This window comes from Chlamydomonas reinhardtii, chromosome 3, assembly GCF_000002595.2.
Source record: "Chlamydomonas reinhardtii strain CC-503 cw92 mt+ chromosome 3, whole genome shotgun sequence".
Classification (NCBI taxonomy): domain Eukaryota; kingdom Viridiplantae; phylum Chlorophyta; class Chlorophyceae; order Chlamydomonadales; family Chlamydomonadaceae; genus Chlamydomonas; species Chlamydomonas reinhardtii.
Window position 1 is genome coordinate 318,780 of NC_057006.1, and position 22,805 is coordinate 341,584.

The 22,805-nt window shown below is 66.1% G+C and overlaps 4 protein-coding genes across 4 annotated transcripts; 1 reads left to right on the top strand and 3 right to left on the bottom strand.

The window, feature by feature from the left end:
- The first annotated feature begins 66 nt into the window (after positions 1–66).
- On the top strand, positions 67–1,526 carry CHLRE_03g144667v5 (uncharacterized protein). The gene has a single exon (XM_001695689.2). It carries the CDS (start codon positions 126–128, stop codon positions 858–860), a length of 735 nt encoding a protein of 244 aa, XP_001695741.1. The 5' UTR covers positions 67–125; the 3' UTR covers positions 861–1,526.
- Positions 1,527–1,780: 254 nt separating this feature from the next.
- Positions 1,781–11,106, bottom strand: CHLRE_03g144687v5 (uncharacterized protein). Its single transcript, XM_043060392.1, has 14 exons — positions 10,604–11,106; positions 10,465–10,493; positions 10,086–10,128; positions 9,757–10,017; positions 9,178–9,336; positions 8,922–8,946; positions 8,599–8,666; positions 8,384–8,452; positions 8,092–8,168; positions 7,582–7,701; positions 6,924–7,179; positions 6,119–6,319; positions 4,275–5,059; positions 1,781–3,862 (listed from the first exon to the last, which is right to left on the bottom strand). The coding sequence occupies exons 2-14, from the start codon at positions 10,479–10,481 to the stop codon at positions 2,824–2,826; spliced, it is 3,120 nt and encodes a 1,039-aa protein (XP_042925521.1). The 5' UTR covers positions 10,482–10,493; positions 10,604–11,106; the 3' UTR covers positions 1,781–2,823.
- Positions 11,107–11,210: 104 nt separating this feature from the next.
- On the bottom strand, positions 11,211–18,306 carry CHLRE_03g144707v5 (uncharacterized protein). The gene is made up of 14 exons (XM_043060393.1): positions 17,957–18,306; positions 17,511–17,810; positions 16,482–16,588; positions 16,113–16,178; positions 15,739–15,811; positions 15,332–15,546; positions 14,798–14,939; positions 14,362–14,579; positions 13,976–14,077; positions 13,627–13,697; positions 13,165–13,332; positions 12,801–12,948; positions 12,076–12,420; positions 11,211–11,802 (listed from the first exon to the last, which is right to left on the bottom strand). Exons 1-14 carry the CDS (start codon positions 18,027–18,029, stop codon positions 11,593–11,595), a joined length of 2,238 nt encoding a protein of 745 aa, XP_042925522.1. The 5' UTR covers positions 18,030–18,306; the 3' UTR covers positions 11,211–11,592.
- A 1,040-nt stretch (positions 18,307–19,346) lies between these two features.
- Positions 19,347–22,746, bottom strand: CHLRE_03g144727v5 (uncharacterized protein). The gene is made up of 5 exons (XM_043060394.1): positions 21,894–22,746; positions 21,383–21,632; positions 20,891–20,988; positions 20,398–20,581; positions 19,347–20,027 (listed from the first exon to the last, which is right to left on the bottom strand). The coding sequence occupies exons 1-5, from the start codon at positions 22,203–22,205 to the stop codon at positions 19,753–19,755; spliced, it is 1,119 nt and encodes a 372-aa protein (XP_042925523.1). The 5' UTR covers positions 22,206–22,746; the 3' UTR covers positions 19,347–19,752.
- Between the last annotated feature and the right edge of the window lie 59 nt (positions 22,747–22,805).

Sequence of the window (22,805 nt, forward strand, 5' to 3'; positions counted from 1 at the left end):
CGACTCATGCGCGCGTGTGAGCAACTAGGGCTGGCCTGCCCTACTTTGTTAATTGTTTTGCTCCCCAATGTACTGATATCGACTGCTTAGCCCAGATCATCTGAATTTGCGTCAAAAGCACAGCTATGCAAGCCCTCCAAGCATCCCGGCTCACCGGGCAAGCTCGCCCCTGCTCCTCTAGCGTAGTTCCCCGCTGCTCATCTCTACATGTGTCTCGGCCTATCAGCAGCGGCGTGTCTAGCAGCCAGGAGCTCTCCTCCCGCAGCAGTGCCCCGGCAACCAAGTCTTGGCGCAGCTCAGGGAGAGTGATCACCCGCGCCACGGCCACCGCTGCTCCCTCGGAGCTTGATGATGTTGGTGTGAGCGCAGCGGCAGAGTCCATTATTCAGTATGCCATCAATTTTGCTCGGGCATCCGAGACCTACGAGGTGCACTCGTGGATGGTGCTAATGGGCATTCTAAAGTACGAGACCTGCACGGCAGCAAAGATCCTGAAGTCGCTGGGGCTTGAAGACCTTTACGGTGCCTGGAACGAGGTGCTGTGGGCCCTGAACGTCTGCGACGGCCTGCAGCCCCGCAGCTTTGTCACGGACATTAAGTTCGCGGACCGGGCGTTTAAGGTGATCACGGCGGCATCGGACTTTGCGGTCTGGCACGGCAAGGACAAGATGTATTCGGAGGACGTGCTCATGGCGCTCGCTGCGGGCGGTGTGCTGGAGGACCTGTTCCCCGACCTGAACCTATCGTTCGAGCGGGTGCGCAAGGCGGTGGAGAAGGAGTCAGGGCGGCGCTACCAGCTGCCGGACGAGACGGAGGAGGCGGGGCCGCTGAAGAGCGAGGACGACGTGTCGTTCCTCTAAGCAGCCGGCCACGTGTAGTGCGGCAGCAGGCTTGCACGGCGGTGCAGAGCCGTGCAGGGCCGCGGGAGGGTCATGGTGCTGTAGTGGGGGGGGGGCGGGGTGTTGTTATGGACCAGGGCGATGGAGAACGGCGGTGGACCGGCCTGGCCTCTAGGGTTCGTGTCGCAGTGCATAGTCACGCCGGTCTGGGCGTGCGAGCAATACTGCGGGTGGTGCCGCCTGCGGGCCAGGGCCGGGCGTTGGCTGGTGCGCCGTATAGATGTTAGGAACCTATAACTGGACCGCGAGTGCAGACAATGAGGGGTATTGACTTCTTGACTAAAGCCACGCGTTACACGTGGTGTGCATGTGCCTCAGAGCGGTGCCGGTGCGGGACTATGACAGGAGGATTCCCCTGCCGTGGCCCTAGTTGCATGGGGGTGTGGCAGATGCTTTAATGATTCACCGCTGCAGAACGGTAGTGTTGGACAGCGCACGGAGCTGGCGGGTGGTCGGGAGGGCTTGAGACCGGGAGGGCTTGTCGTGGTTGCTGGGGTGGAGGCGTGTGTGGGCTTGGCATGGCTGCACAGGGTTGGAGGCGTGTGTGGAGGCGGCGGCCCAGGTGCTGCTTGCACACGAATGTGGGCGGGACCAACGGTAGCGGCATGAATGTAACATTATTGTCATGCGGTGGCGGGCAGGCTGCACGTAACAGCACAGCAGGCAAGAGCGGGTGGCGTAGTGTGCACAGGCACGGTCAAAGCACCCGCAGCAGCAGCTGGCGCGGGAGTGATGGCTGCGGCAAGTGATGATGGCAGCGGGGCCACAGTGGTGATGGCAGGGGCTTGATGCCAGCCGCGTGCACCCGGTGAGAGGCAGCTGGTCCGGGAGCACGCCACAGCTGGGCGGCCGCACAGGGCCGCTGCACTGCCTGCACACCGCAATACTCGAGATGAAGTTGGCAATCTCAGCAGCACTGCCCAGGTGGCCTTCTCACATGCGCAGGGCTGCAACCCGCAAGGCCCAACTCCCGCGACTGGGCTCAGCAGGGCTGAATGCACTTGTGCGTGGGTGCACGGGTCGCACGGGTCACCCCAATGAGTCCAGACCATCGTGATAGTAGCCCGCATCTCACTTGCACATGTTACTTGCCCGCACAAAGTTCCAATGCAAAGTGCAGCTTGCGGAGTTGCGGCTGTTGGTTGGCCATCCCCCCGCCCTCGTCGTGTGTTCAGCTGACCAGCGCTTCCTGAGGCGACTGAGGTCTCAACCCAGATCAGCATCGAGCGTCTGCGCTGCTGGCAATTTAAACCACAGGCGAGCAGTGACTCGCAACCTCTGCACGCAGGCTAGGCGCACTCCCACCTATTTGGGGAGGGACTTGTCGCCCCACACGCACCCGGCCGCACCCCGTCCCGTCCACACCTGCACCTGCGCCATGACGCCCCTTAGATGCGTTACTGCGTCCACTGCTCGTGACGTGTGCCGTCCCTCACGCGCCGCAAACTTGCAGGCACCGCCCCAGCAGTGCTACACAGCGCGACACAGCGTTACCCCCCGGAGCAATGGAGGCAACCGGCAACCTCATCCCAACACACTGCCCCCGCGCCCGCTACTCACACGCCCACCCCACACACACACATGCCGGCCCCGCATCGACTGCCCAATCGCCAATGCATATAACCCAGATGGCGTTACCGTCACAACTCATTAGCGCCTGGTATGAGCTCCTGTCGCGCGGCTCTGGTGCCTGAGACCGCCACGTCGGCGCGCTGCGACCTGCTGCAGTCCCGCGACTAATACTCCAAAGTCCCGACTTGCTGGCATGCACCGGCGATCTGTCTCAAATTACGCCCAAGACCACCGCAATGCCTTCAATCCCGTGCATACGGCACACCTGTCAAAGCGATGTGCGTAAGCAGCTAACATGCGAATGGGCGACAGCAAAATCACAACCCTCCATACGTAGTTTCATCACCCCGCCTCAATACTTGCGCTGCGGGGCGCCAGTGCTGAACAGCAGGGTGCCCTTCCCGCCCTTGCCGCCCTTCTTGCCGCCGCCGCCGCCTGGTGTGTCGCCGGCACCAGTGGCGTCCGGCGCCGTCTTGGTGCCAGCGGCTGCAGCCGCGGCAATGGGCCCCTTGACCCCACCGCCAGCGCCCCAGACACCCACCGCCGCCGCCGGAGCAGCAGCAGCAGCGCCCAGCCCACCCCATGGGCTGATGCTACTGCCGGCGCCGCCCCCGCCAAAGGTACTGCCGCTGCCGCTGCTCTTGGGTCCCGAGGCCACAGGCGTGCTGCTAGCGGCAGCGCGGGCGCCCCAGGCACCGGCGGGCGTGGGCGCCGGCGCCGGCACACCGCCGCCGCCCAGTGGCGGGCTGCCGCCGCCCAGCACGGGGCCAGTAGCGGCGAATCCCATTTTGGTGATGCGCGCGAACGACACCCCCGCGCCATTGCCGCCGCCAGCCGAGCCGGCAGCGCCGCCGGCGGCGGCCGCAGCGGCCGCCGCTGCCTCCTCCAGCGCGATGCTCTCCGCCACCTCGGTCGCCGACAAGCCCGTGTCACGAGCCAGCGCCGCCGCCGCGGCCGCCGCCGCCGCCACCAGCGCATTCCCTGCCGCCGTGGCGCCACCACCCCCGCCTCCTCCTCCGCCGCCGCCCGCGACCTGGTTCAGAGACGGCATGGCCTGCAGCTCCTCCGCACTGGGGCCCACCCGCGCCGCCGCCGCGCGCGCCGCTGCCGCCGCCTCCGCCGCCGCCTGGCGTCGGTCGTCCGCGCGCTGGCGGCGGCGCCGCTTCTCCCGCGCCGCCAGCTCCTCCGCAAAGGGCGCCAGCGACTCTGGCGGCAGCAGCTCCCCCAGCGCCAGCTCGCAGAGTCGGAAGGCGCCTGTGAGCGGCAGGTGCGCCAGGAATCGCCAGCGGCGGCGGCTGGCCTCGCCCTGCACCGCGTCCTCCAGCTCCAGCAGCCGCCCACTCAGCAGCGGCGGGCAGGCGGCGTAGGAGCCGTAGTGGTGCAGCAGGCACCTGCGGGGTGGGGTTTACATTCACGAAGGCGTGAAGATCATGAAGAAGGGAAGGCGTAGCCAGGTACCGTAATATAGCAGACGCGTTGCAGCCACGCACATGGGGGTGGGGAAGCATGGTGGGGGCGCCATTGTGGGGGCGGCATTGTGGTGGTGGGGACGGGGTGGCGGCGAGGGGTGAGAGCGTAAGGGGACGTGTGCGGGCGATGCGTGCTCTGACTGCGGACGAGTGTGCTCTCACGGCGTGCCCCATCCCAACCACTTATGCACCGAACCGCCCAGACCTTTCCAACCCCACAGCCGCTATGTGGCTTGTCACGAGCCGCGCCTTAGCATCGTATGTCCCTCACTACGTGGCGTACACAACTCCCCAGTCCCCACCCCGCCCCGCGCTCCGCTTCCGCCTGCCTCGCCTGAGGTTGAGCGGGTGCAGGAACACCCAGGAGCCGTCCAGCGCCTGGTAGGTGTAGAACTCGCCCGCCGCCCCCGGCGTGTTCAGCAGCCGACCGCCCGGAGAGCTGCCCAGCAGGCCCGACGAGTCGCCGCCGCCGCCGCCGCCTCCCGCCGCGCCCGGCTCCCCCATGAGCGCCACGGAGCTGGAGGCGGAGGTGCCCAACACGCCGGCGGAGGCGGAGCCCACATCGTCGCCGTCGGTGCCGCCAGCGGCGGCGGCGGCGCCTACGGCGCCTGCGGCGCCGGAGGCGGTGGCTCCGCCGCCCGAGAAGCGGTGGGGGCTGGCGCCCTGCCGCTGCTCCGCCTCGGCGTCGGCGGCGCCGGGGCTGTCTTGCTCGTCTCCTGAGAATGCGGTCTCGAAGGGCAGCGCGGACTCGGCCGCGCCCTCAGCCGCGTCCTCTACATCCACAGAGCCAACCGCGGGCAGTGCCGGCGCCGGTACCGGCCGCAGCCGGCCGGGCGGTGCCGGGGCGGCCGGCAGCGGAAGCGGCGGTGCGGCCTTGCCGGCGCCGGCCCGCCCAGAGCCGGCTGGCGCTGACGCGGCTGCGGCGGGGCCGGGGCTGCTGCCCGGCACAGGCACAGGCGGGAGCGCGGCAGGGGCTCTGTCGCGGCCTGCGGCAGCGGCGCCTCCACCGCCGCCAGCGGCGCCCCCGCCACCCAGGCTGGGGAACTGCGCCTCCAGCACGGCGGCTGCGGCGGCGGCCTCGCGCGCGGCGTTGACGTCCGACACCGCCGCCGTGAACATCTGGAGGTGGAGGTTGAGGTGGAGACGGTGTGTTAAAGAGCACAAGGAAAACGTTGCGCAAAGACAGTGTATGCGATGCAGCAAAGCGACGGTTTACGGATGTTACCTGAAGTTACCTCGCATACCTGCTGCGGTGAGCCGCCGGTCTTACCAACCGGAAATCGCGCAACCCCCGCTACTCTAACCTCGAGGGGGGATTAGTGTCCACACGCTCTCAAGGGTGCAAACCCATGCATGTGCTCACGGTATCGTGAGGCCCAGGCACTCCTACGATTCCTAGCTCCGCGTCGCTACTCCTGGCCGCTAAGTCCAAGCTCCCGCCCAATCCTCGATGAAATTCTCACCTACGAGCGAATAAGAAAACAACAGAGCACAGGGCGGCAGCAGGGGAGTGTCACGAACAAGAGCGAAGGAACATGTTAGCGCGGCGGCGCGCGACGAGCAAGAGCAAACACGCAGCCCAGTCCCAGCCCAATTAACTATACTAGGGGTTGCGCGATTTGGGAAAGAGACGGAGGGTGGGCGACCACGAGCAAGTAAACAGGCGGGGGACGGCATGGGCGCATGCATGACGGCAAATGCAAACGGGAGACGGTGTGTGTGTGTGTATGTGTGTGAATGTGTGTGTTAAAGAGCACAAGGAAAACGTTGCGCAAAGACAGTGTATGCGGTGCAGCAAAGCGACGGTTTAGGGATGTTACCTGTGTGTTTGTGAATGTGTGTGTGTGTGTGTGTGTGTGTGTGTGTGTGTGTGTGTGTGTGTGTGTGTGTGTGTGTGTGTGTGTGTGTGTGTGTGTGTGTGTGTGTGTGTGTGTGTGTGTGTGTGTAGAGGGCGCGCGTTGAGGCGGTTCGGAGGTGGGTGGTGAGAGGTACGGGGCAGGCGGCACACTTGATGCCACCGACGTGCCACCGACGTCAGAACCATCAGCGCACAACACCAACTCTCTCTCCATGTGCTCATTCCTCCAATACACACACACAGTTTCCATCCCTCCTCTGTCTAGACATTTACATGCACACGCGCACACACGCATGCCCGCTGTGCCCCGCCGCGCCCACCTTCTTCACTGCCGCCTCCGCCGCCGCGCCCAGCGCCGCCGGCTCCGCCGCGCCGCCCTCCCGCGCCGCCAGCAGCCCGCGCGCCGCCAGCAGCTCCGCCCGGTGCTCCGCCCAGCGTCGCGCCCTGCCCGCCAGCTGCTCCAGTGCGCCGTACACGAAGGGCGCCTCCTGAGCCGCGTCCAGCCCGCCCTCGGACACCAGCTGCAGGGCGGGGGGGGGGGAGGGGTTACATTCATGACCAGTTAAGAAAGTGGTACGGTAGACCATCTTGCGGAACATCAAGCGTTACCAACGATGTCGACCAGCTCCCGGCTCCAGCTCGAGCTCGAGGGGGGGGGGTGCATTCATGACAAGTTAAAAAGTGGAGGCGTAGCAGGCACAGTAGTACAGCAGAGGCGGTGGGGGGGGTGTGGGCGGCGGCGGGAACGGGGTAGGAGGGGGTTTTAGCCGTCCATGAAAGACGGGCGCTGTCCGCAAGATGGCAGCCAGGAAAAGGACAGCGGAGCTGCCGGGAGCACGCGTGGGAGCGGGTTCCGGGCATGACAAGAGCGATGTTGAAACGGCGAAGTGTTGCTCCACCGACTTCACACCAGTAACCCGATGCGCGGTCGCCAGTGCCCGCCGGTCCTGGCTCCAGCGCTCGCTCCTCTCCCGGTACCAGTAGCGCTAAATGTGTTATGCTCTGGGTGATCCCCAGTGGGGTGATCCGTTGTTAAGAGGTAGATGCTGAGCCAAGTGTGGGCTTGCTGTGTGGGGGTGATGTGGTGGGACTGTTGATGCGGGAGCACCGCGCACAACACCGCACCTGCATGGCGCACGCCGCCAGCTGCTCCGCCGCCGCCCGCCACAACTCGTCCGCGCCGCCGCCGCCGCCGCCCGGCACCACCACGAACTTGGCGAAGGGGTTGGCGTCAAACAGCGACGTCGCCGCCTCGCCGCCGCCGGCCGGCACCGCGCCACCGTCGGCAGTGGCCGCCGCCGCCGCCGCTGCTGCCGCTGCCGCCGCCGCCGCGGCTGCGCCCGGGTCCACCAGCTGGGGGATGATGCTGTTGCGGGTGCGCCTGGTGCGGGACCAGCCGGCGGGGGTGACGGGGGTGGCGTCAGATGGTGTGTGTACGTGTCGTGGCGGCACGTGGGGCAATGTATGCGACCCCCCCCTTCCCACACGCCACAGCCGAGCCTGTGCTCCATGCTTCTCACCCACAGGCTGCCCCTGCCCCCATGCCACCCCACCACATAAGACATGTTTCCGTCCTCCCCCAGTGTGTACACTCCCCCTGACCCTCCCCTACCTCCTCCACGACCCCCTTCAACTTGCCCCTCCCTCCAGGGCCAAGCACACATGAAACGCACACACACACACACACACACACACACACACACACACACACACACACACACACACACACACACACACGCACGCATACACACACGCGCACACACGCCCCCCCACCCTCCCCCACCTGATGAGCGCCAGGGTGAGCTGCTCCCCCGCCCGGTGGCTGGCCCGCCGCACCAGCCGCACCAGCCGCAGCTCCCGAGCCACCACCGGGGCGAAGCACAGCGGGCAGGGGGCGGAGCGCCTGGGGGTGCAGGTGAGTGGGGAGAAGGTGTGTGTGGGGGGGCGCACAGGCACATGGGGGGTGGCGGGGAGGGATGAGCGGCGCGGCGGAAGTGCAGTGGAGTAGGTGGTGAGGCAATGCCGCGGCGGGCGCTTACAGTACACAGGGCGCCCGCTCGCCATGAGCCCCGAGTCACCCCTGAGGGCTGGTCCTGGGTTTCTTTGGGATTGGAATGAACCAACCCCACCCCCCGGGGCCAGGCTACGGCCCGTTCCCACTCCCACTTCCACCGGCACAACTGCACCTCCCCTCCTCCCTCCCCTCCCCCTCCCCCCTCCCCCCTCCCCCTCCCCCTCCCCCCTCCCCCTTCACCTCCCCCCCTCCCCCCCTCCCCCTCCTCCCCCCGCGCACCTGAGCTGCTCCCCGCCGTGGTTGACCAGGTGGTGCATGATGGCGGGGAAGGAGAAGATGTGGCCGCAGGGGGTGATCTGAAGAGTGGTGGTGGTCGGGGGGGGGGCCCGAGCAGGAGGGGGGCAGCAGGAGGTGAGGGGGGGAGGTGAGGGGGGGAGCGGCAGGGTCACGGTTGGAGGGAAGGCAGCCCAAGTCGAGACACTACGAGGTCAGCCGCGGCTGCAGCACGGCACACGGCCGTGTCCCTTTTCCCTCCCTCCTCCCTCTCCTCCTGGTTTCCCCCCCTCCCCACCTGCGGGCACAGCGGCGGGCTGTCCAGACTGATGGGGCACTGCACCGGCACCGGGCTGGCCATCTCCACCTGAGGGGGGGGAGGAGGGAGGAGGGAGGTCACGAGTCAGCAAACACTCATTCACACACACACACACACACGTACCTAACACATACACACACACGCCTCCTCCCTCGTCCCCCGCCACTCCCCCCCCCGCACACACACTTCCCCACCTGCAGTACGTCGTCCCAGTCAAACATCTTGTCGGCGTCCGCCTCGTAGCCCGACACCTCCACCGCGTCTGTGGGGGGTGGGGCCGCGGCGGCAGGGGGCACGGCGGCGTGTGTTGGCGGCGTGTCGACCGGAAGGCGGCAGCGGCGGCGTGTCGCGCGCGAGGCTAGCCGTGCGCCAAAGCATCAGTGTCCTAGCCACACAGCCCACAGCAGTACGGCGATTACCGTAGGGCCTCTTCACACACACAGGGAGCTCAGGGGCTAGCGGTGGGCCTGCCCAAACGCATGCACACACGCATACACATACACGCACACGTACGCACCTGACACCATGAATCTGAAGTTGGCCTGAGGGGTGAGCAGATGAGGAAGTAGAGGAGGGGGCGGCGAGGTAGGGCCAAGTGAGGGGCGGCAGGCGGACGGGGAGGGCGTGATGTGGCTCCTTGCGCGGCAGGCACACGCCGGCGCACGCACCCCAACAGGCAACACCTTCAAACCTACCCCGGGTGAAACACGCGTGCCCGCTTCCTAGCAACCACCATCGTCCGACCCTCCCAAACCCTTCCGACCTAAACCCACCTGCAAGAATTTGTTCTTGTCGTACTTCTGCGGCCTGGAGCTGCCGTACCCGTACCCGCCGCCACCGCCACCACCGCCGTATCGGCGGGCGGCGGAGGATGAGCCGCCACCGCCGCCACCGCCAGGGCGGGAGCTGCCGGACCGGCCGCCGCCGCGGCCCTGCAGCAGCAAGCCCCCCGAGGGTGTTGTGTGGGGTTGCGGGCAGTGGAGGTGGGGAGCAGGTGGCCCACGGAAGCACCCAGCGGGCCATGCCGCGGAGTGCTTCGCACACCTCAATGCTGCAACCGGCGCAGCCATTGCAGCACGCCCCGCGCCCTACAATGCACACACCCCAGCTGCCCTGCTCGGCTCCCTCCGCGCCTCGCCGCCTCTCCCCCCGCCCCAGCTGGAGCACGCGCTGGACCCGGGAGCCGGTCGACATCGTAGGTAACGATTGCTCTTCCCCAAGATTGTCTACCGTCTACCGCTTTCCTAACTAATCATAAATGTAACCCCCCCTCCCCCCCCCCCTCGCCACACCGCCGCGCCCGCTCCGTCCCGCTCCGTCCCGCTCCGTCCCGCCCGCTCCGCCGCACTCACCCGGCCGCCCGCCCCGCCGCCGCGCCCCGCCGACTCGTACTGGAAGTTCAGCAGGTGGTTGGCATTCACCACGCCGCTGCCGGTGCCGGTGCCGGAGGAGGCGTTAAGGTTGGGGCTGGGCAGGGTGCCCGAGCCAGACCGCTCGCATGCGCCGCCGCCCGCGCCGGCTGCGCGGCCGCCGCCACCACCACGGCCTCCTCCGCCTCCGCCACCAGCGCCCGTCGAGGCGCCATCACCTCCGTCGCCATAACTCTGCTGCTGCTGCTGCCGGTTCAGAGCTGTGGACAGGCCCCCGGCACCGCCACCGCCGCGCCCGCCCCCACGCCCACCGCCGCCGCGGCCACGGCCTGAGCCCGGCGTAGCGCTCTGACCCTGTTGATTGGGGGCACAACCACAGCCGACCGGGAGTATATGTGCATCACCGCTGTGGGCCGCTGGGTGTTGGAGCTGCGTTTTTGCACTTGCACGCGGACCGGCCTGCCAGACCCGGCCCGGGCCTGCCCCGCACCCCCACCCCCACCCCCGGCTGCCCCCAGGCCCTGCACCTCGCGCAAGGTAACCTCCCGGTCTCAAGCATCGAAGGCGTGGATAGCATTGGTCATCAGGCCATGTGCCCTTGGTTATAAACTCTGAACCGCAGCGTCCATGAATGGGTCCAAGGGCCACAACTTCGCATTTCGCGAAGTGACAGCCACCCCCGCAAATTACCTTGACGTTTGAGCCATCCCTTTGTCGATCTGTGCATTCAAGATAACAAGCAGAAGCCGCAGGGTAACAAGCTGTGCTCCCAACTGTGCTCCCAATTATGTTCTGACAGCCCTAGATCGCATGCGTTTGCTAGACGCACCTGGATCGGTAGCAGCTAGTCTCGGTGGCGAAGAGCCACCAGGATTGCCGGAGCCATGGCTGTCAGAGGCCGGGGCAGAAGGTGTTTCGGTCGCAGCAGAGGTGTTGCTCTGGTTGTCCGCAATGAACATCAATTAATCACAAGACGAAGGATACCGGGAATGCAAGTTCCCGGCTTGTCAGCCCAGAGCTGCACAGTGGAGCGAAAGTATGCAACGAAGTTGGGCAGTGGTTTGAAGAGGGGAAGCTTCGACTCGTAGGCAAACAGAACACCAATAACGGCCTGCTAATGGATGATCAGTCTGCACTGTCCCTGTGCGCTCGTGATGGAACATGGCAAGGGGCAGGAAAGCGTAGTCCCGATGTGTGTGGCTCCCACCCGTGCCCACATAAATGCGTAGCAAGAAGGGACAAGGCATTGGTGCGTCGTTCGCGCGCTGTTACTGTACCGACGGTAGCTGGCAGGTTGTGTCGATGTTTTGCTGACGCGCACTGTCCCTGTGCATGAACGTAACGGAATGGGGCTAGACACGAGCGCCCCTGGCTGCTCTGCCTCTCTCCCGTCCCCCCGCCTCCTTCCCCGGGGCTGCCAGACCGACACCAGAAAGACGAATGCGTCATTACACATGACTGTGAGTAGCACACTGCGCTTGTAGGCGTTTATCGGCCGCCTTACGGACATCGCGTGCGCGCGCAGTCGGGCCGGGCCGTGCGGTTGCAGCCCAGTCAGTGCGCCCGGCAGGACCTGTCAGGACCCCAAACCCCACCAGTCAGCCAATGTATGTACTACATCGTATGTACTACACCGTATCACCATACTTTTGCCATGACGAAAATCACATCACAACCCCTGACTCCCACGCAACCTATTCCCCAGTCCTCATCTACCTGCCCTCCCACCTACCCATGCACCACGCCACCTACATCACGTACGCCACCGCCTCCACACTGGCCCCCCGCCTCCACACTTCCACCACATACACATGCCCATCACTTGCCCGCCTCCGCCGCCCCTGCCGCCTCTGCCGCCTCTGCCGCCGCTGCCGCCGCCGCCAGCTGCCCCAGCGCCCCCAGGTCCAGCGGCAGCTCCGGCCCGGCGCCGCCCGCCTTGAGCCAGGCCGCCACGCGCACCGCCGCCTCCGCCGCGCCGCCCGGCAGCTCCGACTCCACGTTGAGCACCAGCAGGGGGTCGTGCAGGGACTGAGGGGGGGGGGAAGGGAGGGAGGGGGGAGGGGGAGGGAGGGAGGAGATAAGGGCGGGGGTAGAGTGCGTACGGAGTTGGCGCGAAGTCTTGTGGATAGGGCTTTGCAAGAGGCCCGGGGCCTGCCCCGCACAAAGCTTGTGGCGCCGACTGCGCAAACGCCTCGCTACCCACGTGGAATGGACTACCTCCTCTGCCTCTCTCCACCGTGCCCCCCGCGACCCCGCCGCCACCCCGCCGCCACCTCAGCAGCACCTCCCCCCCACACGCACCTGGCGCAGCAGCAGCCAGCCGCGGCGGCCCTCGCCCTCGTCCATGTTGACGCGCCAGCCCTCGTGGTTGACCGACTCCAGGCTCCAGCTGGACGGCGCAGCCGGCACCGCACCCTCAGCCCCACCCTCCTCCGCCCCACCCTCCTCAACCCCCTCCGCCCCCGCCGCCGCGCTGACCCAGTCGTGGAAGGCTGCCAGCACGCGGCCGCCCACCGCCTTGAAGTCGGTGTGCTGGATGCGCACGCGCCACTCGCGGCTCTCGGCCGGCTCCGCCAGCCCCGCCAGCAGCTCCGCCAGCCCGCCCGCCGCGCCCTCCTGCTTGCGCCGCACGTGCTCAATGATGGCCTGGGGCGAGGCGGCAAGAGGGAGCGGCGGATGTGGGGGATTAGTAGAGGCAGGGTGTGAAGGGAGGGATAGGGGTCATTGTTCCCGCAAGTTCCTTATGGCAGCCGTGTAGGCCGCTGTGAACCGGACGCACATACTGACACGCGTGCACATGCGCACACACATTCCTTTCCACAACCTTTCCTGAACATACACCCCGCCCCCCAAACACACACGCACGTTGAGTAGGCCAGGTAGTGCCGCGAGCGCGCGCGTGACCGACGCAACGCATTGCATGCCCATTCTGCGTGTCCCATTTACACACACACACACACACACACACACACACGCACACACACACACACACACACACACACACACACACACACACACTCGCCCACCTTGACCGCCAGGTAGGCGCCGTCGTCCAGGAAGAAGTTCTCCCGCAGCGCTCCGTGCCCGCTGGTCTCCATCATGAGCGCGCAGTCCTCGCCCTGCGCGTTCAGCCGCACGCCCGCGCCGATCACGTTCTTGTAGCCGCGCTTGTAGCTGCAGCGCAGTGGAGGGGATGGGCGGTGGGGGGTGGAGGATGGGAGGATGAGGTGTTGTGGGGTGGGTGCTGGTTGCCGTAATGAAAGGGTTGTGCAGGGCAGTGACAGCCCGCGGGAGGCTGCGGCACCCTCAATGTTGTGCCCTCAAGCCCAGGGAAGGCTGTTCCTCCCCCGCCCCGCCCCGCCCCCGCCCTCAGAGCCCCTCCTCACTCACCGCATGTGCTTGCCGCCCAGCGCCGTGATGAAGTCCGTCAGGCCGTTGCTGGTGACCGAGTCCGTGACCACGGTGGTGCCGGGGTGCTGACGAAGAACCACCGCCGCCATCAGCGCAATGAAGCGGTTGGAGTTGATCTCGCGCCCGCTGGCGTCCACGATGGCGGACCTGTGTGTCGGGGGGTTACATTCATGACTAAATAAGGATGGGTAGACGGGAGCGGGGGTTACATTCATTCATTCAAGGCGGGGAACGCGGGAGTTGAGGAGGCGTAGAGGGATGCGGTCTGAGAGGGGTGGAGGCGGGTAGGTAACCAGGTTTGCGTGGTGTGGTTTGTGGCGTTGTGGGGGTTGTGACGTGGTTGGTCCCACCCTTAACCCCCTTGCAGCGCAACTGTTTCCTTACGGGATTGGTTCAAAGTTAACCCTTAACCCCCACCCACCCCGACGCAGCCGCCCCCACCTGTCCACGTCCGTGTCAAACACAATGCCCAGCTCCGCCGCACTGGCCTTGACCGCGGCGGCACCCGAGGCCTGTGGAGAGGGGGATTGTAGGGGAGGGGGAGCAGCGGCCAGGTGCGTTGCGTTTGGTTTGGTTGGTTTGGTCGGCTGAAACGCGGTTGTAGTGGTGAGGGCCAGCCAATGCACGCAAGCCCAGGCAAGCTGCCCCCCATGCACAGGTCCCGGCGGCTGCCATCCTGCCCGGCCCCGGCCCGGCCCTGACCCATTAAGCCCAAGCCAAGCTGCCCCCAGCCGGCCCCGGATCGCCGCCATGCACAGGCCCTACCCCGCTGCCGCACAGCCCGCCGCACCATGGCCGCGGGGTGCTCGGGGTTGGGCGGGTGGTTGGGGAAGGTGCCGTCCGGATCCAGAAACACGCTGCCGCTGGTGTCGGCGCCCAGGGGGGCCAGAACCTGGGGGTGGGGGGGAGCGTTGAGGGATGGCGCTGGGGTGATCAGTACGCAGTCCACAACAGCCTGCACCAGGCCCAGCACCCAGGGCGCTACAGAGAGGGACGAGTCGGGCCCGCTTCCAAAGCGCATGAACACAGCCAAGAAATCTCGGCCCCTCTCTGTTACTCCTCATCCGGCCCTGGAATGTCCTCACCCCACCGCACCGCAACCCACCCCAACCCAACCCACCCCATCCCCACCCCATCCCCCATCCCTGGCTCCCTCTCCCTCCATCCCGCACGCACCTGCTCCGCGAAGAAGCCGCCGGCGCCGTTGCCGGCGTCCACCACCACGTGACAGCCCAGCAGCGGGAAGTGGTAGTTGGCGGGCGAGTTGACGCCGCGCTTGATGAGGTCGCGCAGGCTGGCCGAGTAGGTGGGAAGGAAGGGCAGGCGGGCCAGGCGGGCGGGGTCCAGGCTCAGAGACACCGCCAGCAGGTGAGACTGCTCGGACACCGGGTCGCCTGGGGCGGGAGAGGGGGGGAGGGTAGATGGGTGATGGTGGTGAGAAGGGTGAGGAGGGGGTGGAGGGCGAGGAGAGTGTGGGTGCAAGGAGGTAAAGTGAGGTGTGTGGATCATACGGACAGTCCCGGGCTGGAGTTTGTTAGGGTACGGTTAAGACTTGTCATCCCGCCCACTCGTGCCACGCACCCCGCCGTCCGCCCCCAAAGCCCCGGCTCACCAATGTTGACCCCTGCCTCTGCCGCCGCCGCCGCCGCCGTCTGCAGCAGCTCCGCGATGTCGGGCTTGTCCAGCCCCCCCGCCGCCACGAAGAACTTGAGGCCGTTGGCGTTGTAGGGCAGGTGGCTGGCAGTCAGCATCACCTGAGGGGGGGGGCAGGGGCAGCGGGGTGGGGGGCAGGGGGGTGGGGGGGGGCCGTTCACATGGATGACAGGAGTGAGAAAAGCACATGTAAGGGGGACGAGGAGGCTGCGAGGGAGTATTCCCAGTAAGTACCGAGAGACGCGAGGAGAAGGAGCACGAGAGGGTTGAGAGGGGTTCCAGGCATGGCTGCTCAGGCGATGGCGCGTAAGGAAGAGACGGGGTCAGGGACGGCGGCAGCAGGCGGACTGGACTGATGGGGGGGGGCATGAGGCACATTGCGTGGCGCTGCACAGGACTGGCGTGCCGGTGTGTTGCGCAGCGCTGTAGTGCCGTACTGCACGGCACCAACCCGCCATGCACACACGGCCATCCAACCCCCGGACGGCCCTACCGCGCCGGTGTAGGGCTGCGCCGTCAGCTCGGACGCGGGCGGCACCGGCGGCGGCGGCAGCATGGTGTTGGTGCCGCCGCCGCCGCCGGCAGCAGCAGCGGGCGGCGGTGCGCCGGTGCCGTCCGCGGACAGCGGCGCGGCGCGCTTGGCGGCTGAGGCGACCGAGTTAGCAGTGGAGAAGAAGGCTGGAGAGGCGGGGCCGTTGGAGGCGCCGCCTGGAGGTGGGGGGAGGGGGAGGGAGGCGGGGTTTGTTTAGCGGCCCTCCCCATCACGTGCCCGCCACGTCACCAGCGCTTGTGAGGCCTCCTCCTCCTCCTCCCCCTCCACCTCCCCCCTCACCGTCTACCACTTCCTTAACTAATCATGAATGTAATCCCCCCCTCCCCCTCCCTCATCCCCCCTCTCACCGCTGAGCACGATGGAGTAGAACATGGCGGGGGTGGTGGCCAGACCGAACAGGTGCACCACGGCCGCGCCGCCCTGCAGCAGGCGGAATGGGAGGGGGAGGTAAGGAGGTAGGAGGTAGGAGGTAAGGGAGGGCGGGGGCGAGGCGAGGCGGAGGTGCTCCCTCCAGGCCAGGGGGCTCCCGCAAGCACGCCGAGCACCACCACCACCACCACTAAGACCCCGCTCCTGCTTCGAACCGAACCGTGGACCCTGGCACGCTGGGCCCCTGCCGGCCCGCGGCCCCCTGCCCGGCCTCCCCTGCCAAGTCACGGTCACACATCACGGTCATACGTCAGGGCCACAGTCGCACGGCCGGCTGTGCCCCGGGGCTCACGTGGATGAGGCCGGCGGCGAAGGCGCTCTCCAACAGCGGACCCGACAGCCGCGGGTCACGACCCACCTGGGGGCGGGGCCGGCGGCGTGTGGGTTGTGGTGGGGCAGGTACGCAAACACACACACTTACACACACACACACACATATGTTCCGTTTGTTGTTGTTGAACACACACAATATGGGAACAGGGCAGCACGCGGGGAGATGCCGGCGGGTGTTGTTGGCAGCGGGCAGGCAGGTCGCGTGCGCCCTGACCGCCGACGCTTCCTCCCCCCGGGCGACGATTCCTTGACTCTTGGGACCTATTGGGCTCGGTCGGGCACATACCGTAACCCCCCCCTCGCCCCTCTGCCTCCTCCCTTCACTCACCGACACCTTGGGCGCGGAGTGGCCCTTGCTCCGCAGCCAGCGCGCAAAGGCCACCCCGATGAAGAACACCGCGCCCGCAGACAGAGTGACGGGCTCGTTGGGCACACCTACAGCAAGAGGAGGCAGCAGCAGCAGCAACAGCAGTCGTGAAAGGAGGAGCAGTCCGCCCTCCCACGTCCTAACGACAGCCCCGACCACATGAACGAGGCTGAAGGTTACTACTGGCGCGCTCGTCTTGCATTATTGTGACTGGGTGGGCTTTCTGGTGATGATGGGACATTTCGCTGGGCTCGGGCACATAACACACGGGTATGACGCCGGTCTGAAGAGGGGCAAAAACGTGTCCACACGTGTTTCTCCACGCTCGCGTAGACTTAGCCTCCCTCTTTCAGGAATTGACTTATATGACATATAAGGATGTAAAAGTTTGACTCCCGTCGCATTCTGCGAGGGTGGCTGTCACCACATTTCGCGAGGCATGCTTTCGCCAGGGTCGCACTCTTAAGCCCGGGAGCATGTTTCTAGTCTCCTTGCATGTATGTTTGATGACGGCAACAATAATTGGCATCAAAGCGCGGTAATTGCGCAGACTTGAGAAGCCTGTTCACCGCGACGTCACCGAATAGGCCGCAAACAAAATATTTGAGGTCTCTGTAGTATCAAGGTGATACTTGTAGAACGCTGGTAGCTGATTCGGAGGTCGGCCTGACGACCGTCGCCGACCGTGCCAAGCTGGGCGGAACGCATCCCCCGGACGCCACGCGAGCTAGACCAGTCTAGGCCGTGTCGTCCGCCCGGGACCACGTTTGCCTGACCTATAGCCGGAGTTTGGGGACCGGACGACAAGGCCAAGGCAGGTAACCAGGCTGTGCCGTTTGACCCCTCTCCCAGACCGGTGTCATACCCGTGTGGGCACATAACCTCATACTGTGATGTAATCACTCCGTTCTCCATGAACTACCATCCCACAGGCCCCATGCAGCCTGGTCCCCATGCAATCCCCCTCCCCTCCCGCCTCCTCTCGCTCACCCTCCAGCGCAATGCCGCGGATGTCGGAGCCGTTCTGCAGCCGCTTGAACTTGCGCACCAGCTCGCCCAGCGCCGCGCCCGTGATGGGGCCGGAGGGGGGCCCCGGCAGCACACCCGCGCCCGCGGCCGGGCCGCCCAGCCCGCCGTTGCTCAGCGGCACGGAGGCGGTGGCGGGCGAGGTGGCGGCGGGCGGCGGCGGCGCGGCGGGGATGAGGGAGGCCCGAGGGGCCAGAGGGGAGGAGGAGGAGGCGGGGGCGCGGCTGGCGCGGCGGGGGCGCAGGGCAGCGCCGCTGCGCAGGCCTGCGGCCAGACGAGAAGGCAGCAGGAGCGGGGTGGAGAAGGCGCGGAGGCCACCGTGCTGTGTTGGCCTTGCTGTAACGTGAGCCAGGTGGCATTATGGTGCCATGCAGAGCTGCTGCCTTGCAGCGGACTCGCCACAGACTTACCGAGACCAAGTGCATGGGCCTGGGGCGCTGTGCCCGAGCTCTTGGCGACGAGCGCCCGTTGCGATACTGCCATTTGTATGGCTGCGAGTTTAAGCTCAGAGCGCTCAGGCTTAAACAACCGAAACGACCGCGGCGTGGACTTGGGGTGTTGCGGAAAAGGGCACTTCGCAAGAGCGGTCGAATGCAGAAGCTTGGCGTCAATTTGAGAACCGTGCAAGTAGATTAACAGCCGGGGCCGAGCTTCGGAAGCAATTCAACTCTCTGCGCGATGAGAACGCGAAACCTGAAATCGAGTTCCAAGCGTCGCACGCGTTGTGCAGCAGCTGCGCCCCTTCTTGTGCAGCAGTAACTGTACCAGCCAGTTCAGATGTATTGTATACACGAGCATGCGCACCTTGCTTTGGCGGACAAGGGCACAGCTGCTGCCATGCGCCTCAGGCTGCCCAGCCCGCTCCCACCCTGGCCCAGCCGACCAGCTCACTGCCCGACGTGAACTGCCTTTCCTCGAGGGCTTTCGCCAGGACCAGGAATGCTGAATCGGCGGCTGAATGCTCGTGGTGGGTGCAATGGTATAGCCCCCCACGAACTGGGAGTCTGTGACCCGCTGCAGGCGTGTGCGCATTCATGGCGGTTTCAGCGCTGTCTGCACACACGCCTCATACTACACACTACCCAGTACCTCTGGTACGCCACAAGCCATGCATACGGTATCCTCATATACTGTGCTGCATGAGTGGCTGGGGCCACGTGGACTCGAACCCATGTACATGGCACTGCTAGGCATGCGGCCCGGTCCGTCAGCCTTGTGTTCACCAAAACAGCCTGATAGCCCTGCCCCTGCTGCTGTTGCACACCACAAGTGCCAAAAGCATACACACACAATGTTTTCCTTGTGCTTTTTAACACACATACACACACACATTGAGCCACGTCCTGCGTGTTTCTTCCCCTGTGCTTTCTGACACACAGCCACAGGCGGGACACGGCGGGACAGGCCTGCACAGAGCCCCACGTGCCGGCACCGCAGGCACGACCGCAGGTCGGCAGGCGCTCATTCCCAGCCCGCCTTTCAGCCCGGAGCGCCGACCGAGGCCGCTGGCCCCCTGCTGGCCCCCTGCTGTGGTCACCACCGCCGCATCCGGCAGCTGCTCTTGCAGGGGCGCATTCAAACCCCTTCTCCCGGCAAGAGGCAACGCGTGTGTAGTGAGGCAGCTAGGGAGTAGGGACGGGGCCCACAGCATACGCCAGCTAGCCCGGGGTCGCTTGCTAGCCGCCGCTACCAGCACACACGGAACCGCCGAACACCGGGCTGTGCAGGCCCTGTGCCCCAGCCCCTGGCCTCCAGCCTCCTCATGTGTTGCTGGTGACATGGTAGTCGTAAGACAGCCATTGGATTGCATGGTTACACAAGATTACGGTATTATTAGCAACTGGCCGACGCGCCACGCACGAGCCGCTCTCCCTGGGACCTACGCACGCATTAGTTCCGCAACGCACGTCGATAACCTACTTCATTGGGCTTGGGCACATAACCTTCCCCCCTACCAGAATGAAATTGATTGCTGAAATTACCCGCCCAACCTACATCGCGTGATTGCCGCTGCAGTAACTCTGCGTTAACGAGCACAAGGAAACATATGCACAAAGCCTGTGCATGGTGCTCTGTGTGCCCGTTTCAACGTCTACTGGAGCATCTATTGCTCAACTCTCCTTTTCTTATACTTCACACTTCCCCGGTGTCGCCTCAACATCCTGCTTTGCTGCACGCAACGCCGTCCTCCCACAGCCAGGCCCCGTCACCGCAGTTGCCACGTGCTCATGGGCTGCCGCTGCCGCCGCGCGGTCGCCGCCGCGTACACCACCACCGCCAGCGCCGTCAGCCCCAGCTGCGTCAGAGCGCCGCGCAGTGCCCGGCCCACGCCACTGCCGCCGCCACCGCCTCCTGCTGCTCCCCCCGCCTGCGGCGCCACAGGTCGGCCGCTGGTGGTGCCGGAGCCATAGAAGCGCGGCTGGGCGCCGCCCGCCCCCGCCGCAGTCCGCCGGCGTCCACGTCCAAAGATCCAGCGCAGCACTGTGACATACACACACACACACACACACACACGCACATGCGACATTGTTTTCCTTGTGCTCTTTCACACAGGCGACATTGCCGGCCGGCCAGGAACGGCGGAGCCAGATGGGTCCTTGTTGCACCGGGCCGGTCGGCATGCCCACTTGCCGTCCCACTCACACAACCGCGTGGCATGGCCTCCTGTTTCCAGCCGGCCTCACCCCACCCCGCCCCACCGCGCCTCGCAAACGACCCCATTCCCTCCCCATTCCCCTCCCTTGCCAGCCACCCAGCACCGCACCCAGCACCCCGCCCTACCCCCACCCAGCCCACTATACCCATACACAAACGCACACACGCACACAAACACACACACGCATACGCTCACCCGGCCCCACGAGGTACACGTGCGCCACTCCCGCCAGCACGCCCGCCACGTGGCCCGCGAAGGAGGCGTCCGGCGCCGTCACGTGCGTGAGCGCCAGCTGCGCCAGCCAGGCGTGCGCCGCGGGCACCGGCAAGCCCAGCAGCCACACGCGGGCGCCGGGGCCGCGCGCCTCGCCCCGGACCACCTGCGGGCGGCGGAGGCGGCGGGGGGGGGGGGGGACGGCATGGAAGCGTGTGTGTGTGCTTTCAAGTTGCACGCATGAAAAGAGGCGTGGGCATGCGTGTATGTATAGGGTACACAGGCGGGTGGTGTGGAGGGAATCTCTGGTAACGACGCGCCAGTTATGGGTTGCATTGCGGGGCGGGCCGTTCGAGCTCAGCAGAAGCCCCTCCAGACTGCAGCGCAGGAGCTCGGTGACCCCTCCTTTTAGCCCCCGGGCCTTCCACCCAGGGCATATACCCCACCCACGCCTCCACCACCCCACCGCCTCCACCTGCAGCGCGAAGGCCAGGCTGCTGAGCCCCACCGCCCCCACCGCATAGTAGGTGCCGGGCCGCCGCAGCAGCTGCCGCTCAGCCACAGCCCAGACCACTGACAAGTCGGGGCAAGGGGGAGGGGGAGGGAGGGTGGTGGTGGTGGGTGGGTGGAGTGGGTTGGGGAGGCGATGTGAGGCGTGAGGTGAGGCGTGAGGTGAAGCGAGCGAGGCCGGCCAGGGGGAGTGTGGGCATTGCTGATGGCGGCGCGTGATGTGCGGGTAGGTGCGGGCGGGCCGTACGGTGGGCGCCCGCACGTGTGCAGTTCAGCCAGCAGCCGCACCAGCAGTACCAGCACTGCCATCCGCTCTGTCTGTCGGCACCCGGCCCTGGCTTCAGGGCTCTGGGTCGCGGCTGGTTGCAGGCCCGCGCCTCGGGTGACTTCCACTCCCACTGCCGCTCCATCAGCCGCGCCCCCTTCGCCGCCCCGCCCGCCCTGCCCCTCCGCTCACCGAACAGGCCGCTGGACAGGCCCGCCAGCACCGCCACATCCGCCGCGAAAGCCGCGGCCGGCAGCAGCGCGCCCTCCACCCCACCTCCTCCACCTCCACCTCCACCCCGCGCCCCAGCCTGCTGGTGCTGGCGCTGGTGCTGCCTCTCCAGCGCTGCGCAGTCGGGGATGAGGGCGGCCAGGTTGGACAGCAGGTGCGGCGCATCCAGGTGCACCAGGCCGCTGCGCCACAGCCGGCCCACCTCGCGCCGCTGCAGGGGTGGCGGCAGGGGCGGCGGCAGGGGCGGCGGCAGGGGCGGCGGCGTTGGGGAGTCGGAATCAGACCCAAGAGAACGGGACAGGGGGATGACAGGGGCCGTGAGGGTGTTGGGGGGAGTGGGGAGCAGTGGAAAGGCGCGTGACAGGAGTCGTGTTTGCACCAGCTGTCCTTGCGTTCGATGGCGCGGGTGTGGGGGTTTGCCGACGTCGTGCCGAAGCCACTTGCTCCCACCGCCCGCGCGCCTGTACCTCACCTCCACTACGCAGTAGGGGCTGAGGCACCACTCGCGCAGCATGACTGGGTTGAGGAAGCGCCACACCGCCGCCGCGGTCAGAGCCAACGTGACGGGCGGCAGCGGCAGACCGCCCCCGCCCCCGCCGGCCCCCAGGCCTCCGGCACCCCCCGCCGCCGCGCCTTGGGCTGCGGAGGTGCCGGCCTCGGCCTCCTCCCACAGCACCCGTGCGAGGCCTAGCATGGTGAGAAGCATACGCGGGTCCTCCAGGGGCGGAGAGGGGAAGGGCACCACCGCGGCCGTGCCAAACGAGCTCCACCGTAACTGCGCCATCCCGCGGTCAATGGGCGGTCGAAGCTTGCGCTCCAGGACTGTCTGATGTCCCTGGAGCCCTAGAGAGCTTGCAACACGCTGAGCGGCATCGGAGACGGCGCTATATGCGTCGGAAGCCAAGGACTCGAGATGGTCCCGCACCGAAGACGCTGTTGAGGTCATTGTTATGTGTTTTTTGGGTTCAATATCGCTCCCAACGGGTTTGCGCGAGCTTTGTGGCCATACGAGAAAGCAAACTCTGAAAGGAATTAAAATGAGTCTGCAGGGCGCAAGGCAACAGTTATTATATCATCGCTATTAGTTGGAATGCAAGTTTGTCAGGGAATAACTGTGAAGCTGCCCAAGGACTCGGCACGCAAGGGCTTTTCAGGTTTCGGTGCGTGCCGTTTGAGCGCGACTGTAGACTATACATTGACAGAATCATTCATCTTGATGTTGATAGCCACCTGGAACATCGAACAAGCCCAACAAGCATCCGCAGCCGGGTTTCCCGCAGCCGAGTACCTGTAGTCCCCGCAAGTGTCCCTTTGCCCGGCAAAAATATTACCTTTTATCATGTATCTGCGTAGTTGTTTGTACATTGTAATTGCTGAGGCGGGA

Excerpts from the sequence above, each read along its gene's own strand:
- CHLRE_03g144667v5 (XM_001695689.2), top strand. The coding sequence starts at position 126 with ATGCAAGCCCTCCAAGCATCCCGGCTCACCGGGCAAGCTCGCCCCTGC.
- CHLRE_03g144687v5 (XM_043060392.1), bottom strand. Across the intron at positions 9,337-9,756 it reads GCGGCGGGGCGGGCGGCCGG|GGCCGCGGCGGCGGCCGGTC; the intron begins GTGAGTGCGGCG and ends TTGCTGCTGCAG. Across the intron at positions 8,169-8,383 it reads GCCCGCCGCTGTGCCCGCAG|ATCACCCCCTGCGGCCACAT; the intron begins GTGGGGAGGGGG and ends ACCACTCTTCAG.
- CHLRE_03g144707v5 (XM_043060393.1), bottom strand. The coding sequence starts at position 18,029 with ATGGCAGTATCGCAACGGGCGCTCGTCGCCAAGAGCTCGGGCACAGCG. Across the intron at positions 13,333-13,626 it reads TTTGACACGGACGTGGACAG|GTCCGCCATCGTGGACGCCA; the intron begins GTGGGGGCGGCT and ends CCCGACACACAG. Across the intron at positions 11,803-12,075 it reads GCTGGCTGCTGCTGCGCCAG|TCCCTGCACGACCCCCTGCT; the intron begins GTGCGTGTGGGG and ends CCCCCCCCTCAG.
- CHLRE_03g144727v5 (XM_043060394.1), bottom strand. The coding sequence starts at position 22,205 with ATGGCGCAGTTACGGTGGAGCTCGTTTGGCACGGCCGCGGTGGTGCCC. Across the intron at positions 21,633-21,893 it reads GCCCCTACTGCGTAGTGGAG|CGGCGCGAGGTGGGCCGGCT; the intron begins GTGAGGTACAGG and ends CCACCCCTGCAG. Across the intron at positions 20,582-20,890 it reads GCCTGGCCTTCGCGCTGCAG|GTGGTCCGGGGCGAGGCGCG; the intron begins GTGGAGGCGGTG and ends CGCCGCCCGCAG.